We start from the raw sequence: 18802 nt of genomic DNA, 5'->3' as shown, positions 1-18802 counted from the left end.
TCAAGGGTCACCCCGGGCTCACCTTTGGTCCACTCCTCCAGGAAATTTTTAGCTTTTGTAAATAAATTTGTTTCCATTCTTTGGACTTTCCCCTGAGACTTTGTTTGTTTAAACTTAACACTTTTCTTGTTTTATTTCTGCTGGGAGAAAGAGAAAGGCTTTTGTGACTGTGAGGGAAGAGCTGGTAACTGTGACCTGGGGACTTCACCTGTTGCATGGTTGAATAGAGCTCCATCTGAAGGAAGAGATCTAGTGGTGGGGAAGAGGGGAGTGGGATGGGAAAATCCCATTTTGTCTCCTGGTAAACCATAACCTGTGTGTTAAGAACCAGTCAAATGCATCGTTTTGTTCTATTTACATGAGTGCTTAGAGCTCAATATAATGAAGTTTAAATACTTTAAAAATATATTTATACCTATCTATATTTTTTCTTTTATTTATTTTGTGAGGCAACTGGGGTTGTGACTTGCCCAGGGTCACACAGCTGGGAGTGCCAGGCATCTGATGTGAACTCAGACCAGTGCTTTGCCCATTGTGCCATCTAGTTGCCCCCCGGGGTTCAAATACAGATCCAAGGACTAAGCCAGGAGATGAGGCTGATATGTCCCTGTCAGTCAGGAGGATCCCAAGGCCTTCGTAGAGGCTGTGGCCCCATGGTCCCTCTGCCACAAGCGCTGGGGGGAGATCTCCAGATGGCTCCTCCGGTCACTCCCCAGGACCCGTGCTCCACACCGAGAGGCTCTGGGATGACTCTAGGAAGATGATCATTGAGCCCACTGAGCAGTTATGACTGGGAGGGTGAGAGACCTGCCTTTAGAGGACGCAGAGAGCTCTGGAGCACTTCAGCAACATAAGCCCCACAGTTCAAGCACCTGCTGTCTGAGAATAAGCCGCTGAGCTGGGAACCCGATGGGCGCTGCTCCAGGGATGCTGCTGCTCCCCAGATCCCTCCCAGTCCACCTGCAGCCTAGGCTCTCTGCCTCCCAGGACTTCCCGGCCTCGGGCACAAAACCCTCCAGTAACCTGAGGCCTCTGGGGCCTGGTGACAGTGATTCCCACCAGCCCCCTCCTTCCCCAAACGAGAAAGTAGCTTCTATGTCCTCCGTTCCTTCAAGGAACTCTCTGATAGCATCATTTTTAGTCCCTTCTCCAGCCATTCTCGTGGCCCTTCTCTGAACACTCTTCCCATAACCAACGTCCTGAAAATGTGGTACCCAAAGAGAACTCCAGACATGGAAGGATCGAGTCATCGCTTCCCTTCTCTAAGTTTATTAGGCGTGTTTATGCCTAATGTCTCTAAATGAGTTTCAGAGGCCACAGAGGGACAGAGAGACTGGGGAGCAGTAACCCGAATGGACAGAAAAACAGTACCATGAGAAAGAGCTTCCTCTCTCTTCCTCCTCACTCTGTCCCTTTCTTGTATAAGTATCTTCCCTCCTTTCAGCTCCCTGAGGTTTGCTGTCAGCCCCATTAGAACATAAGCTTCTTGAGGATAGAGACTGCCTTTTGTTTGTATTTCCATCCCTATCCTCTGACACTTAGCACTTAATAAATGCTCATTTCCTTTCTGCTAGCCAAACAATTAAAATTTAATTATAATTATTTTCTAAGTAATTTTCCAAAACAAGTTGGCTTAGCCTAGTAATAGAAAAGAAAATAGTTTTTAAATTGACATTATCCTTCCTTCAAGGCAGCCCTATGAAGTAGGTAGCTGCACAGGTCACAGATTCGGAGTTGGAAAGGGACATATTCCCTTAGAAATATTCCGACAGAAACCATCTGCTGGCCTGTATCCCACTCGTCCCATCGCACCATTGTTCTGCTTATTTCAGGAAACCTCAACCAAGCTTCATTCATTCCCTACCTTCTGCTATTTCCTCCACAGCCTTATCAACTGGTTTACCCTTATAAAAGCATGTCCTCACATCCCCCTTCCAGTTTTAAAACCGTTGTGCCTGGACTATCTGCCTTAAGGCCCAAATCACTTTCCAGACTGAAAAAGGCCATCCCTACCTGCCTATATATGTTGTCTTCCCTATTAGAATGTTCAATTCTGATTTCCAGATTTTCTTCTTTCTCCTCCTCCTCCTCAACTAATCCTGTCCTTGGCATTCACTCTTCACAGTTACCTAAACAGTTTCCTAAGGCATAGATAGATCCGACCACGTCACTTCCTCCAGTAGTTCTCCATTACTTTTTGCATAAAATAGAAGCTCTAAAATGGCTTTTAAGGTTTTCTACTCCAATCTCTATCTGTCAGCCAGATTTCATGTTCTCTCATCTTCCTCTCCATCGTAGCCACAGTGGACTTTGAGCTTCTCTCCCAATACTCATTACTGAGTACTTCCTATGTGCCAGGGTCTAAGTTAGGTGCCCCGGGAGAAGGGGACTCCCAAGACTGAGAAAGTCAGGGTTCCTGCCTTCTAGGATAATATCAAGGGGATGGGGGTGGAATTGGCTAGTACCCGAGTACTAACGATAAGGAAGATGGGAATGTGACAGCTGATTCATGTCCACACTCCAGGGCTTACAAAATATTTTCTATATATTATCTCATTTAAAAAAAAAAAAAAAAAAAAAAAGCTGTAAAGCAGTTACTGGAAGTATTATCATCCCCATTTTAAATGAGGGAAATGAGGTTCAGGGAGAGTGTGACCAGCCTAGAACTACCCAGCTAAAAAGCCTGTCACTGGCTCTTTTACATGAAGGACCTTGGGGGGCGGACGGGACCAGAAGGGTTTCAGAAACTTAGCTGAGGCTCTTTAGCTGAGGGGAATGCCAGGAAAACTTTTTATCCACGGGCAAATTTAGCCCCTGCTACTGGCATTGGGCCCTGGAGGAGACAGATACAAAAATCAGTCAGTCCCAGAGAACAGTTCCTGCTGTCACAGCTCCCCAGATAAAGGCTGGCCTTCAGTTTCCAGGGCTATCAGCTTGGCGCTTGACCCTGAGGAGTGTCAGAGAGGGCTGCCCTCCCAGATGGGTTGGGCAGACCTGCTCAGGGCATTTGCTAACCCTCCCACCACTAGGCCTCTTCCAGCAGCAAAGTAACACCCATAAATAGCAACATTTCCTCCTCTCTGATTGAGATATGTGTCAAATGTGTCAATTTGGGAAGAGTGCCTTTTCCTTCTATTTTAGAAAAAAGTTTGATATCAAGATTACTTGTTTGCTTCTAAATCTCTCAGTTGTTCTCCCCTTCCCCATCCTCGTTGGGAATTCATTTATGACTTCTTTGATTTTTCTTTCTGAGATGGGGTTGCTTACATTCTCTGTTATCTGTGTTAGTAATTTGGACATTTTACATAGTTTTAATTTTCAGTGGGCTAATATATAATTGAGGATAACAATCCATTAAAAATTTTTCTTCTCTCTCCAAAGTGAAATTTCCTTTCTCATTTTTAACTTAATTTAGTTTTCCTCTCATCAAATTTTCCACATTTGTCAAGTTGAGCAAGAAAAATCAGATCAAAGGGGGGGAAACCATGAGAAAAGAAAAAAAAAAAAAGTAAAGAACAATAAAAAAGATGAAAATACTATGCTTTGATCCACATTCAGCCTCCATAGTTCTGTCTCTAAATGCCGATGGTTGTTTTCCATAGCAAGTCTACTGGAATTGCCTTGAATCATCTCATTGTTGAAAAGTCAAGTCCAGGGGCAGCTAGGTGGCACAGTGGATAGAGCACCAGCCTTGAATTCAGGAGGACCCTAGTTCAAATCTTATCTCAGACACTTACCACTTCCTAGCTGTGTGACCCTGGGCAAGTCACTTAATCCTAGCCTCAGAAAAAAAAAAAAAAAAAAAAGAGCCAAGTCCATCACTTAAATCCTGTGGCTGTGTACGATGTTCTCCTGGTTCTACTCACTTCTCTTAGCATCAGTTATGATGTCACTTTTTATGTTTAAGACATTTATGACCACGTTATTTAGAGCTTATTTTATATAGTATTTCTGCCATAGTGCTATAAAGTTGTTTTCCCTGGGGGCAGCTAGGTGGCGTAGTGGATAAAGCACCAGCCCTGAATTCTGGAGGACCCGAGTTCAAATTTGAACTCAGACACTTAACACATCCTAGCTGTGTGACCCTGGGCAAGTCACTTTTTTTTTTTTTTTTTAATTTTTATTTTATTTTATAATTATAACATTTTTTGACAGTACATATGCATGGGTAATTTTTTTACAACATTATCCCTTGCACTTACTTCTATTCAGATTTTTTCCCTTCCTCCCCCAACCCCCTCCCCCAGATGGCAAGCAGTCTTATACATGTTAAATATATTACAGTATAATTTAGATACAATATATGTGTGTAGAACCGAATTTTTTGTTGCACAGGAAGAATTGGATTCAGAAGGTAAAAATAACAGTTTACACTCATTTCCCAGTGTTCCTTTTCTGGATGTAGCTGGTTCTGTCCATCATTAATCAATTGGAATTGGATTAGCTCTTCTCTATGTTGAAGATATCCACTTCCATCAGCATACATCCTCGTACAGTATCATTGTTGAAGTGTATAATGATCTTCTGGTTCTGCTCATTTCACTCAGCATCAGTTGATGTAAGTCTCTCCAAGCCTCTCTGTATTTCTCCTGTTGGTCATTTCTTATAGAACAATAATATTCCATAACATTCATATACCATAGTTTACCCAACCATTCTCCAATTGATGGGCATCCATTCATCTTCCAGCTTCTAGCCACTATGAAAAGGGCTGCCACAAACATTTTGGCACATATATGTCTCTTTCCCTTCTTTAGTAGTTCCTTGGGGTATAAGCCCAGTAGTAGTATGGCTGGGTCAAAGGATATGCACAGTTTGATAACTTTTTGGGCATAATTCCAGATTGCTCTCCAGAATGCTTGTATTCTTTCACAACTCCACCAACAATGCATCAGTGTCCCAGTTTTCCCACATCCCCTCCAACATTCATCATTATTTGTTCCTGTCATCTTAGCCAATCTGACAGGTGTGTAGTCATGTCTCAGAGTTGTCTTAATTTGCATTTCTCTGATCAATAGTGATTTGGAACACTCTTTCATATGAGTGGAAATAGTTTCAATTTCATCATCTGAAAATTGTCTGTTCATATCCTTTGACCATTTATCAATTGGAGAATGGCTTGATTTCTTATAAATTAAAGTCAATTCTCTGTATATTTTGGAGATGAGGCCTTTATCAGAACCTTTAACTGTAAAAATTTTTTCCCAATTTGTTACTTCCCTTCTAATCTTGTTTGCATTAGTATTGTTTGTACAGAAACTTTTTAGTTTGGTGTAATCAAAATGTTCTATTTTGTGATCAATAATGGTCTCTAGTTCTCCCTTGGACACAAACTCCTTCCTCCTCCACAAGTCTGAGAGGTAAACCATCCCATGTTCCTCCAATTTATTTATGATTTCGTTCTTTATGCCTAAATCTTGGACCCATTTTGATCTAATGTTAGTATGTGGTGTTAAATGTGGGTCCATGCTTAGTTTCTGCCATACTAATTTCCTGGGCAAGTCACTTAACCCCAGCCTCAGAAAAAATAAAAAATAAAAATAAAGTTGTTTTCCCGTGAAATAGTGACTTCTTCATCTGGTAAATGGGGCCTTTGAATTTATCAAATGTTATATTACTGTATTTGTTATATTGTGAATCTAAAATATTCCTTTGATTCACTATTTTTAAAACCAGTTCCACATTTTTTTAATGATCTCTGTTTTGTTAGTATAATTTGAGATCAAATCCTAATAGTCCTTTCCTTCCCATTTATATTTTCATTATTAGTCTTGAGATTTCTGACCCTTTTCCTTCCATGTGAACTTCATATTACTGCATATTATTTTGGTAGGTTGATTGGTAAAGCATTGAATAAGCAATTTAATTTAGGTAGGATTGTCATTTTTACTTTATTGGCTTGACTTGCCCCTGAATAATTTATATTTCTTCAATTATTTAGGTGCATTGTTATTTCTATTTAGAGGGTTTTATAGTTGGATTTATGTAGTCCCTAGGTATATCTTTGTACATATACTCTGATACTTTATAGCTTCTACAATTATTTTCAATGGAATTTCTCTTTCTAGTTCTAATAGATTTTGTTAGTAACATAAGAATGTTGATCATTCATGTGAGTTTATTTTCTATCTTGCAATTGTGCTAAATTTATTATTTCAAATAATTATTTGGTTTCAGATTTTCTAAATATCATCTTCAAAAATAATAATTTTGCATCCTCTTTATCTCTGTTTATTCACTAAATTCCTTTCTTGTCTTATTGTTACAGTTGTAATTCCTTAACAGTATGTTAAGAATAATAATGACAATGGGCATCCTTGCTTTAACCTTGATCTTTTGGAAAGCCTCTTAACTTTTTCTCAATATGTATGTGTTTTGTTCTTGAAATTAAGATATTATATACTATATTAAGAAAAGGTCCTTTTATTACTATGCTTTCTAGGATTTTTTTTTCTTTTTTCCATCCCTTCCTTCCTTCTTTCCTAAATCCTTCCTAAATCCATTCAACCTTCTCAGGGCAGCTAGGTGGCACAGTGGATGGAGTACTGGGCTTACCATCAGGAAGACTCTTCTTCATGAATTCAAATACTAACATGCTATGTGACTCTGGGAAAATAACCCTATTTGCCTCAATTCCTCATCTGTAAAATGAGCTGACATGTCCATGGTTATCTTTGTTCCCCCCCAAAAAAAAAAACCAAAATGGGGTCAGGAATAAAAGGAAACAGCAAGCCACATCTCTGGTTATCTTTATCAAGAAAACCCCAAAATGGACTCAGGAAGAGTCAGACAGGACTGAAATGACCATGAACCATGTGTTAGGCACTGTGTTAGCAGGTATTGAAGTGGAGTCATTAGGCTGACAAGATAGACTCTAAGAGGGCTTTATCCCAATAAAGAGCTGCCTGGAGCTGATGAGGTTATCCCAATAAAGAGCTGCCTGCAGCTGATGAGGTTATCCCAATAAAGAGCTGCCTGCAGCTGTTGAGGTTATCCCAATAAAGAGCTGCCTGGGGTGAGGGAGTACACAATCAGAGAAGGTTCAAGATTAATGCAGCTAGGTGAGAAATGAGGAGGATCCATTGGTCAGTTTCTTAGACCAAATTTTTCATTTTTTCCTAAAATTTGTTCTTTTGAACCCACAAGTTCTTTTGAATTGTGTTACTTTAGTCTCCTACTATTAAATTCTAAGGATTCAGTAATTGAATATAACTTATATTGAATTATAATTAGTAAACAGTCAATTCTTATCATTTGTGTTATCATTCATGTTTTTATAAAGTCACAGTGAACAAAGTATTAGCAAATACTGATACTGAATCATTGTTCCTAGAGAAAATACAGGGTTAAGTTCCTGTAAACCTCAGGTCACAAAATTTTCATCAATTGATCAATATATAACTTTGTTTTATGTGTGTTTCTAAATATACTTTGTTTAATATATATATATATATATATATATACATATATATATATTATAATTTTTTACTTACAACTAAATACAAAACAAGAAAAAAGAAAAATAAATAAAACAAAGCAAAACACTGTCATGTGCCCAGCAGAACATCAGGGAGGATTCAAAATATGTAACAATAAATTTCCATTTCAAAAAAGCATAAATAATAGAAGAGGTTATACTCCTCACTGTCCATCTTTACTTTCTTATAGGTTATTCTTTTGTTCTCTGCTGTGCACTTTTTATTTTATTCTTCCCCCCCTTTTCACTGCCCCAATATTCAGCAGGCTACAATTAAGCATAGATAGATAGATAGATAGATAGATAGATAGATAGATAGATAGATAGATAGACAGACAGACATATACACATAAACATATATGCATTTATACATATATGTACATGCATCTAAAACATTATTAATGTGGTTGACATGTAATCTTCAATTTTGATTTTGAGATAAATGATTTTAGCCCTACTAATAAATTCTACTCCTGATCCTTATTATTGTGTGTTTATCTCTAATTCTTTTACTTTAATTCTAATTCTTATCTAGCTTTGCTATTACTTAATCTCCCCCTGTCTATCTTCCCTCCCCATTCTTTTCCTCCTTTTGATATATATTCTTACAAATAATTGATTGAATGTGAATTTCCTCTTCCTTTTTCTAAAAGTATTCATTTTGCTGATTCATTAACATTGAACCAACAGCATGGTAACTTAGGCCTGAATAAAGTTTAAGCTTATCCAACACATATTGTCCCTATAAAGCACATCAAAGCTTTCTTAAATTTAGGAATACTAGACAGCATTTTAGCACTATGCTTGGGGCCATTTTAAATAGTAAAATCATAACAAAAATACAAAATATGGAAAAACATGTTACTAAATAGACCATTAAAAGGACATTTATTTCCAGTATAAGAGCAGAAAGAATGCAGAATGTTGCTTTATTTCACCTCATCTGGAAATGTGCATGTTGGGTGAGTCAAAAAAAAATTTTTTTTTTTTTTTTTTTTGCCCTTATACACACATCCATGAATGACAGAATATTTCTTGATCATTGATTTTGGGACTAAATAACATTTAAGGAATACACAGATTTGTAAGTACAAACTCTGTAAATAATTTGGATTGTAATATATTTAGTATTCCTATTTTTATACATTTTTTGAGGTCTTTATGCTCTAATAAGGGTCAAATCCCCCCCCTGGGGTTCAGTGACTTACCCAGGGTCACACAGCTGGGAAGTGTTAAGTGTCTGAGATTAGATTTGAAACTCAGGTCCCTCCTGAATTCAGTGGGCTGGTGTGCTCTATTCATATTATTTACCTTTTAGTTACATTTGTCCTAGATCTGAAAATGGTACATTAAGAATCCCTTTACCATTATAAATTTTACTATTTATTTTTTCCCTCCAAGTAACCCTTTTTTTTTTTTCCCCAACCAGGACTTGTGGAGTTGTAGGTACTCTTTGGGGTTTACCCTCTGGTCATTACTCAGATCAAGGTATATTTTCAAATCATTTGGAGTTTTTCTTGGTTTGCTCACCTCTCAGCAGCCCGATCACCTCATTGGGGGGTGGGGAGCTGTACTGAATGTTGTGGGCAGGCCTGCCGACCTACCTGGTGGTCAAAGTTAGCCCTCTCCTGTAAGGGCCACTGGGGGTTTCAGGGTTGGACTCTGCCACAGGGTCCTGGACCTTTCCCCGCATTTGGCTCTGTCTGGGGTCCTTCCTGCTCTGCTTCTGGGCTACCTGGGGGAAGGGGGGAGTTAGGCTTAGGAATATCTTGGGTGGGTCTCTCTTTCTCTCTCTCTTTTTTGGTCTTTTTTCTGTAGTGGCTCATGCCCTAAGGCACAGCTTATTCTTGGCTAGAGCTCCTAGGGGTTTGTTCCCTTGAGCTGGGCTCCTGTCTATCAGCTTTGGACACCCCAGATGGGACATGCTTTGCTTCAACCACCTGGGCAGTCTTAGACAATGACCGCTGGATTCAGTTAGTTTTTAAGGTTTGCCTTTGCTCATTTGGTAAGTCATTTCTCCTCTCTGCATGTGGGCTCCTTTATTCGCTAAGTGAGACAAGGCCAGTGTCCCTTCCGGTTATGGGCCTAAGATCCCAAGCTATCGTCAAAAATACAGCACTCACACCATAAACTAGTGTTTATAAAGAGTCGAGCTACGAGTTTCGCTATTCAGGAGGACAGAATTACCTTGTTTTTCTCTACTTGCATTTTTTGATTCAGGTTCTGAGACGGTGGAATGATGGGGGGAGGCTGGAGGAGCGAGGTGTGGTCTCACACCGACACACAAGCAACTGTTCTGAAACTTGTAGCCTTCGCCAGGCCTAAGGAGCGGGTGAGCAGAGAGCTGGCCTCAGGGCCAGAAGACTTCTAAGTACCTGGTCCAGGGCTGCAGGATGCTGCATTCACTGGACAACTCTCTGCAGGCAACCCGGAGGTGACGAAAGAACAAAACCCTGAATCTTCACCGACACTTTCCTAACCTACGGGGCTTTTGGGTTTTCAGAAACCTCCCTGAATGTTAATTTTGTTCTTGTCAACTTCGTGAAAAGCTTCCTTCAATGCAGTCCCCAAGAGGTTAAAAAAAATTAAAATCGTAACGAAATTAAAAAAAATTAAATGAAAAACAAAACGAAACCAAACCCCGAGCCCCCCAAATCCAGGAGCCAGAAGTCACAGCAGACTTTGCTGGTAGGGACCACGGGGAGGGTGTTGGGAAGCCGGTGCCGAGCTGAGCTCTCCCAGGCCCGAGCGCCCGTCCCCGCGGGTTGGCCGCTACCTTTGGTGAAGGCACCTGAGATCTGGGAGGGCCTGGGCCGGCGGAGGGACGTCTGGGAGTGGGGCTGGCCTTCCTGCCCGGCCCAGCTGAGTTCCTGTCCTCTCCCTGGCGGTTCTCATGGCCCACAGGTGCTTGGGTTCATCGAGCCCAGATCCCCAGTTTGACAGAACTGATGCCCAGGGGAGTCTAGGTCACCCCCAAACATCCCGCGGGCAGTGCAGGAGCCGGCTCTGCATTTATGCGCCGCCCACTAATTATGTGGCTCCCAAGTTTCTCGAGCATCGCCCGGCTGGGGCTAGAAGGCATCTCGGCTCCATCTCATTAACAGAGGGCCTGAGACGTCCCCCAAGTGACTTCCTGGGGGTCCCACAGACAAGAATCGGCCGGGACAGAGCTCCAGCCACCTCCCTTTCTCTGCACGGGGGCTGCCTCCGGGAAAGAAAGGAGTCCATTTGGCCTCCACCCGTCAGCCCAGGCCTGTCACTCAACAACTACTTCCCGGAACCACCGGGCTGCCTGGCATGGAAAGTAGCCGCAGCTTGAGCCTGTTCTCCATGCGGTCCTCCCTAAGAATCCCTCCTGTGAACCTGGGGCAGAATCTAGAACGTAGCCGCTGGGTCATTTCTGCGTCTCCCTCGGACATAATGAATATTTGCTGAATTGCACCTCAAGTCTTTGACCTCCCTTGTGCCTCTTGAAGTTCACACTTGGGGCGGGCTTGGGATGAGATTTCCGGACAAGTATAAAACGCGGATCTAAGCCTCCTGGAACAGGCTGGAACCCAGTCTAGAATCCTGTGAGTGAAGAAGCGCCTCACCCCCAACAGATCTACCCCCAGAGAAGCCGTGTGGCGGGGTGGGGGGGAGGGGAAGCGGGTAATTGTTTTTTAAGTTAGAAGAAAACCCGCGGCCGCTCTCGCTCTACAGATAAAGCAGAAAAGAGGGTGGGGGAGGGCCAGACGGCCGGGCCCGTTACCTAGCCTCAGGGCGCGGAGGCTGCGCCTCTACGGAGATTATTAGGGTGCTGCGGCTTTGGGGCGGCCGTTTGGAGGCTGCAGGCAGGAGCCCGTCTGGGGGGATGGGCCGTGACTGAGGCCCAAACACCCCAAACCAAAGTGTCCCATCTCCATTCCCACTCCACCCCCGCGTGGATGGTCCTAAAGCACGCGTGGCTAAGGCTCGATGGCGGGACCAGAAGTAACTTAGGCGCCCCTCGGTCCCGGCCCCGCTTCTTCTCTGAATCCCGCGCCTCCCCACGTGGCCCGGCCCCGTCTGCGGACTCCGGGCATCCCGTCCGATACTGCGGGAGTAACCAGGCGGGAGGTTCCCGCCGGGCGGGGACGGCGCCCGCACCAGGGGCCGCCGACGGGAGGCGGGCCAGGCTGGCGAGGAAGCCGCGGTTGGGCTCCCTACTGACCCCCAGGGGAGACCGGGGGCCCCGACCAGGCCCTTTTAGTTGAGTTTAAAAGGCAGGGGAAGGGGGTGAGGGGAGGGCGGGACGGCCAGATGGTCCCGGGGTACTTCTCGGGAAACGGGTGCAGATCTCCCCGCTTCCACAGGCCAGGACCCCCTTCCCTCTTCCTCTCCTCCTTCACTTCTTCCTTTCTTCCCCCTTTACTGCTCCTCTCATCCTTCCTTCCTCTTCTCTTCTTTCTCCCTCCCCCTTTCCTACATCTTTGCTCTCCGCTCCCCTCCCGCCATTCCTCCTCCCTTTCCCCTTTCTTTCACCTCTCCTCCCCCTCCCCATTCCCTCGTCCCTCTTTCCTTCTGCTTCCCCTCCCCCCCTTTCCCTCCCCGCTTCCTTCCTCAGCTCAGCGCTCCTCCCTCCCCTTCCCCCATCCCTCTTCTCTTCCCCTCCCTCCACCCCCCACCCCCAGCCCTGGGCTCTGCGGCAGGGACTGGGAGGAGAAACCCCGTAGGGGGAAGGGGGAGGGAGGCGGGAGGAGGGAACTCGGACAGGCTCGCCGCTCCAATTGCTGCAATATCCTTCCGCCATTGGCCAAAGAGTCCCTCCGCCCTTAAAAAACTCTCAGGTCTTCTCGCGCCCCCTAAACTGCTTAAAAGCATCGGTGTCGGACTTTGCTGTCACTTGATTCTGGGTTTTACCTCAGGAGGCGCCTCAGCGGCGGGATTCGTGGCCGCGGACAAGTTAGTCGGTAATATCCCTCCGCGAGAAACGCGTCCCGGCGGCGCGCATATAAAAGGCGGGTGGCGCGGCGCCGCTGTCTTTTCAGTCGGACTCTGAGCGTTGGTTCGGATCATGTCTGGTGGCTCCGCGGATTATAACAGGTACGCGCCTCTGGCGGCGGTGGGGCCCTGGGCCTTCTGAGCGGACCGGGCCCTGTCGCGGGAAGGCGGGAAGGCTCCGGGTTTCCGGGTGGCTTGAGGGGCGCTGCGCCGGCGCCGCTTCGAGAAGCTTCCACGGCGCAGCCGCGGGGCCCGGCCCGACTCGGCTGGGGCGAAGGCGGGGGGAGGGGGCGCTGCTCCTGGTCTATCCCCGGGGGCCAGCCTCGGTAACGGCCGCGGGCGGCTCCTTTCCAGGCGGGGCGGTGCTGGAAAGGCCGCGGGCCCTGTGTGCGTATGCGTGTGCTTGGGTGTGTACTCGGGCGGGGAGGACGTGGCGGCGGTAGTTCGGGCCTCCTCCCGACCCCCTCCCCCCCGGCCCGCGGCGGCTCAGCTCGAGGCCGTTGGCGGCCTTGCCGCCCGCCCCGCGGCTCCCTCCCTCCCCCGCCGCCGCCGCCGCCGGTGTCAATCACGGGGCTGGCGCAGTGCGAGGGGCGGAGCCCGGCCGGCGCGCGCCGCTCTCGCGAGAGCCGCAGGGGGCGGGGGCCGGGGCCGGGAGCCTTGGGGACGCGGCCCGGGCCGTTGGGGCCGGGGCCACGTGCGGCCGGCCTGGGGGAGGGGACCTTACGGAGCCCGCATTTGTGGCCCACAGAGACCATGGCGGCCCAGAGGGAATGGACCCCGATGGTGTCATCGAGAGCAACTGGAACGAAATTGTGGACAACTTCGATGATATGAACCTTAAGGAGTCTCTGCTGCGGGGCATCTACGCGTACGGTTTCGAGAAGCCCTCGGCCATCCAGCAGAGAGCCATCATCCCCTGCATCAAGGGTAGGCTGGGCTGGGGCAGGACCACCGGTGGAGTGGGCTGGTACGGGATCCCTCGCCCCCCAACCCCCGCCCGGCTGTGAAATGATGGCATTACCATCTTTCGGGACTGACCTGGAATGGAGAGAAGCTTGCTTGCTGATCATAGTCCGGGCCGGGGGCACAGGGAAGGGTTTCGGGGCGCGCCCTCTCGGGGCCCTAAACACGCGTCTCCTTTTTTTAGGGTATGATGTGATTGCTCAAGCTCAGTCAGGGACTGGCAAGACAGCCACGTTTGCTATTTCCATCCTGCAACAGTTGGAGATAGAGCTCAAGGAGACCCAAGCACTAGTGTTGGCCCCCACCAGAGAGCTGGCTCAACAGGTATCCCAGCACGGGCCGTTCAGTGGGTGGGTTTGGGGTCCCCAGCCAGTGTAGAAATCCCAATATTCTGAATGAAGGTTTTTTTTGGTGGTTTTTTAATCCTCTGCTTGGTTAGCTTCCTTGCCCCACTGACCTTTTAACAATAGGTCTCAAATAGTGCTGATGTTTTTGGTCTCAGAAGAAATGTTAATTGGAAACATGTGTGTATATGGTTATCATTTTGCTTTGAGAGTAAAAAGTCACAATGTGCTAGATGAATAGGAACATTTATTAGGAAAGGTTGTTGCAAGGTTATAAGGTTTATTGAACAAAGCTACAAGTAGCTTGGATTAGATAACCAGAAGTATTATGCATTTGTCACATTCTTTTGGACAAGCATGACTGCATGCAAGACTTAGAATATGAGTGTTTGCCTTTTGGAGCTTTAAGTACTAAATTGCTCGTTTGGAGACTGCAAAATAGTGTTTTTTCCCCTTGAACTTAGATCCAGAAAGTAATTTTGGCTCTTGGAGACTATATGGGAGCAACATGTCATGCCTGCATCGGTGGCACCAATGTTCGAAATGAAATGCAAAAACTGCAGGCCGAGGCACCACACATTGTTGTTGGAACTCCTGGTCGAGTGTTTGATATGCTAAACAGAAGATATCTTTGTAAGTTTTGTGATTCCTGATGGGGGGTGTGATAATGACTATTGGATTTTAATATTTTAGTTGTCCAATATTTGCTTGCTACAAGTAAAACAAATGGAAAAAATAAACAGCTGCTTTTTGTAGGGAGATTTTAACACTTAAAATTGACATTGCATTTCTATTAGAAGGAATAGGTTTAAATTTCTTAGCCAACACAATTCAAATAGTGCTTTTTCTTAACAGCTCCAAAATGGATCAAGATGTTTGTTTTGGATGAAGCAGATGAAATGTTGAGTCGTGGATTTAAGGATCAAATCTATGAGATTTTCCAGAAATTAAGTACAAATATTCAGGTATAATGTATTATCTAGTTTGCTATCTTGGGAGGGAGAAAAAAATCTTAGAAAAATTATGTGTAACCAAAAAAGATACTTTTGAAACTCTTTCCCACTCCCCCCCTCCATGCTGGGTACAAATATTTGGGTTTTACCTTAATGTGAGAATTGCAGGTATAAGTTACAATATGGCTGTGAAGTGCCTATATTGTCGTTCCCCCTGCTCAAAACAAAATTGTTTCATACTATCCCTGTCTTAACTGGTCTGTAGTTAAACAGGGACGCTTGGTCTCAAACATTTAGATCATCAGTGAAGTCTTTAAAGGTACTAAATTAAACAGCTTGGTTTTAAGTACCTTTTTTTCTCCCTAAAAGGTTGTGTTACTTTCTGCCACAATGCCAACTGATGTGTTAGAAGTGACCAAAAAGTTCATGAGAGATCCTATTCGAATTCTGGTGAAGAAAGAAGAATTGACCCTTGAGGGAATTAAACAATTCTACATTAATGTTGAAAGAGAGGTAACTTTTAATATTATTTCTGGTGGGAGGTCAATTTTGTTAAGGTTGTACCTTCTTGTTAAAAGCACTGTGCTAAAATTGCAAAAATTAGGGCAATGCCTTGGTTTTTGTAATAATGCTAGCACAGTATATACAAGAAGAAGAACAAATGGCACTAGATTGAAAAAAGACTTGGGTGGACCTCTTTCTTAATGTCCAGTGTCCTGTGTCTTAAGATCTTAGTGCTATACACATGAAGCACATAGGTTGGTAAACTTCCAGCAACCTTAAATTTAACCTCCCTGTTTATAAATATGAAGTTTGTTTTATTGAGGATATGTTATTGCTGCAACTGCTTAACTTATAACTCTCTTTTAGGAATGGAAGCTGGATACTCTTTGTGACTTGTATGAGACACTGACCATTACACAAGCTGTTATTTTTCTGAACACAAGACGAAAGGTAGATTGGCTGACTGAAAAGATGCATGCCAGGGATTTCACAGTTTCTGCTCTGGTAAGAGCCATTAATGTTTTACTTAATATTTTGTTTCTTATTTTGTCACTACAGTGCACTTAAAGGCATTGAACTAGGCAGGAACTAGTTACAATATAGCTGCAAAAGTGCTATGTTGTCGTTCCCCCTGCTTAAATTAGATTGTTTTTTACTATCCCTGTCTGTTAACATGTGCCATAGCAGCCAGGGACGCTTGATCTCAGACATTGTTATAAGTGGCTTTAAAATTTTAGATTTGGCTAAAATTTTTAAGCATCAAGCTTTTCAGCGTGAATTGAATAATTCAATAATTAGTTAAATGCCCTTATTGGGAAAGGTACTAAGATTTAAAAATTTTATTTGCTTTATAGCATGGTGACATGGACCAGAAGGAGCGAGATGTTATCATGAGGGAGTTCAGATCAGGGTCAAGCCGGGTTCTGATCACTACAGACTTGTTGGTAATTATAATTATACATAAGTTTTACAACAATGGGGTACTATGGGGAAACTTCCCAAAAGCTGCTTATTTGGGGAAGGTTTTTAATTTAGCCTTTTCTCAATTAAAAGCTATCTGGGAGAGAAAAGACCACACTCCACAGTGAACTACATTGTTGTAGTCCATTACTTATTTTGTGGCCAACAGTCCAAATGGGTGATAAAATAGATTATTACACTTCATCTAGGGTTGAACTAGTTTTTGAGACAATACACTTTAATTTGTGGAACTTAAATTTCATTACTGCTTTTTCTAGGCTCGTGGGATTGATGTGCAGCAAGTATCTTTGGTTATAAACTATGATCTACCCACCAATCGTGAAAACTATATTCACAGGTTAGTAGATGACATGATTGGATTATATGTATCACTATTACTTGGCATTCTGTAGCTTCCAAATAAAATCTTTCCTTCAGGCTAGATAGCCTTGGAAAAATTGAGGGAATATATTTTAGGAAAAAAACTGACTTGACACAGTGCTGCTATTTAAATGCAATTTATTTGGGGGGAAGAGCTCTCTTGGCATAGCTAAAACAGTGGGAAAACTTACCTTGAGTCTGGAACATTGCCCAAATTTTGAAGTTTTGTTAAGAGGAAAGGAAAAGACTCGCTGTTAATTGATATCAGAAAAAGGGTGTTTAGGTCTTGTGGCATTTTTATTTGAGCCTTAGTTCTTTTAAGACTCATTTGTGTTTCTCATGTTGCCTCCTGTGTCTTGTGCTTTCTTGGTGATTTTTCTCTAGTGGGATTCTCTTGGTGTGTTCTGGTAGTAATCGAGTTTTGTGTCCCTGGCATATAGTTATAGTGGCTTGATCCCTAAATAAATTAAATTGTGCTTTGTTACTTGATGTAAAAAAAGACTTTTTAAAAAATACAGGAGTCGATAGCAGCAGTTGATGACGTGAGATGGCACTCAGAAACGGCGTGACGTAATTTAGGACGTGGATTCATAAGCGAAACAGCACACTGTTTGAATAAAGAGCGAGTCGGTATTTATATATTTGTTTTTCTTTTGTCATGATTATTTGATATTTTTAAGTTCCCAACGTCCTAGCCAAAGCCATTTTGTGTATTAGCCTTTGTTATGTTAGGTGGTTTGTATTGTCTGGTTTCTATGAAGGAAGGCAGATGTTGGGTTTAAACCACATTTGCAGTAACTTTATTAATGTGGTTTTGTGTGTGAAACTGAGCAAAAAGCAGTGATAAGTTTGGGTTTCCATACCAAAAAGTTGGAGAATAAGGAGTTAAGTTTTCCCACTGAAAAAAAATTGTAAGTCCTAGAAAAATAGTTAACCTTCAAGTTATTTACATTTACAGTCTACAGTTCCAGAGGTGCAGCGTCGAAATGGAGTATATAACAATTCTTTTTATTTCATTCCTGGAGTTTGACATCTGTCCCAGGCTGATCTTCGATCTTTGCCCACTTTGGTATGGGCTTAATTCACTACCCCAAACAGAATACTGTCATCTGCTTAAAATCATAATGCTCAAGACCTGAGATCTCATTTTGCAGCCAGACAAAGCCTTGATCTGCTTACTTTTGGCACTAACTGCTAAGGACGATTTTTTCCCCCTCATCTAGAAACTTTGATCTAGCAGCTAGTGCTCCAAATAGAAGCACTCTATTACCTTGGCAAATAAACAGCAGCTGGTTAACAAGTGGATCATCTCCTTGTGGCCTAAGGAATATACTATAGTTATTACTGTCTTTCTTTTATGCAGAATTGGCAGAGGTGGTCGTTTTGGGAGGAAAGGTGTGGCTATAAACTTTGTTACTGAAGAAGACAAGAGGATTCTTCGTGACATTGAGACTTTCTACAATACTACAGTGGAGGAGATGCCAATGAATGTGGCTGATCTTATTTAATCCCTGGGATGAGATGGTTTTGAATGCAGTGCTCGCTGTTGCTGAATAGGCGATTCACAACGTGCATTGTGCTTCTTTCTTTGGGAATATTGAATCTTGTCTCAATGCTCATAACGGATCAGAAATACAGATTTTTGATAGTCGTGAGCTCTTGTGGGGAAAGAGCTACTGGCTTTCTCCTTTAGAGTTAGACTGTTGGGGTTGGGTGTAAAAGATATGGGGTCTGTAAAATCTTTCTTTATTAGAAATTTATTTCCTAGTTCTGTAGAAATGGTTGTATTAGATGTTCTCTATCATTTAATAATTTACTTGTGGACTAAAAGATATAAGTGCTGTATAAAATCAGCCAATTATGTTAAACTAGCATATCTGCCTTTATTGTGTTAGTCAGTAGACTGAATAGGAAAGGCTTTTCAAAATGGACTAATTTTTTTTTAAGGAAGCATTTGAATGCATTTTGTTTGGTATTGTATTTATTCAATAAAGTATTTAATTAGTGCTAAGTGTGAACTGGACCCTGTTGCTAAGCCCCAGCAAGCAATCATAAACTAGATAGGGTTAAACCCAGTAAAATTGCCATATTGCACATGTCTTAATGAAGTTTGAATGTTCAATAAATTACTTGTATATTCACTTTGAATTCAAAATGATTGCTCTTGTTTAACTTATTGCCATTAATGTGAAGTGGGATGAGGAAGATAAAATGTGGGTAGTATGTGGTTAGGTCTTTTAAAAGGAAAAAAAAACTTG

General features: G+C 43.3%; 1 protein-coding gene and 5 non-coding genes across 10 annotated transcripts; all 6 read left to right on the top strand.

The window, feature by feature from the left end:
• Positions 1-10752: 10752 nt before the first annotated feature.
• EIF4A2 (eukaryotic translation initiation factor 4A2) lies at positions 10753-18699 on the top strand. Of its 5 annotated transcripts, none has more exons than XM_074298309.1 (11): positions 10753-11049; positions 12364-12541; positions 13188-13366; positions 13587-13726; positions 14211-14379; positions 14602-14711; positions 15069-15212; positions 15570-15707; positions 16058-16147; positions 16442-16521; positions 17908-18699. In XM_074298309.1, exons 2-11 carry the CDS (start codon positions 12513-12515, stop codon positions 18050-18052), a joined length of 1224 nt encoding a protein of 407 aa, XP_074154410.1. In that variant the 5' UTR covers positions 10753-11049; positions 12364-12512; the 3' UTR covers positions 18053-18699. The 5 variants fall into 5 exon arrangements, 2 of the variants coding, with proteins under 2 accessions (XP_074154410.1, XP_074154409.1); XR_012487699.1 differs by lacking the exon at positions 10753-11049 and adding an exon at positions 17063-17170 and having other exon boundaries at positions 12170-12541; XR_012487698.1 differs by lacking the exon at positions 10753-11049 and adding an exon at positions 17063-17174 and having other exon boundaries at positions 12170-12541.
• Positions 13441-13511, top strand: LOC141565291 (small nucleolar RNA SNORD2). Its single transcript, XR_012488967.1, has one exon. It is a non-coding gene; the product is annotated as a small nucleolar RNA SNORD2 (small nucleolar RNA).
• LOC141565230 (small nucleolar RNA SNORA63) lies at positions 14862-14992 on the top strand. The gene has a single exon (XR_012488909.1). It is a non-coding gene; the product is annotated as a small nucleolar RNA SNORA63 (small nucleolar RNA).
• Positions 15262-15444, top strand: LOC141565289 (small nucleolar RNA SNORA81). The gene has a single exon (XR_012488965.1). It is a non-coding gene; the product is annotated as a small nucleolar RNA SNORA81 (small nucleolar RNA).
• On the top strand, positions 15783-15914 carry LOC141565229 (small nucleolar RNA SNORA63). The gene has a single exon (XR_012488908.1). It is a non-coding gene; the product is annotated as a small nucleolar RNA SNORA63 (small nucleolar RNA).
• On the top strand, positions 16199-16333 carry LOC141565249 (small nucleolar RNA SNORA4). Its single transcript, XR_012488927.1, has one exon. It is a non-coding gene; the product is annotated as a small nucleolar RNA SNORA4 (small nucleolar RNA).
• Positions 18700-18802: the final 103 nt, after the last annotated feature.

Source organism: Sminthopsis crassicaudata, chromosome 3 (assembly GCF_048593235.1).
Source record: "Sminthopsis crassicaudata isolate SCR6 chromosome 3, ASM4859323v1, whole genome shotgun sequence".
Classification (NCBI taxonomy): domain Eukaryota; kingdom Metazoa; phylum Chordata; class Mammalia; order Dasyuromorphia; family Dasyuridae; genus Sminthopsis; species Sminthopsis crassicaudata.
This window is presented reverse-complemented; position numbering and strand designations above follow the sequence as displayed.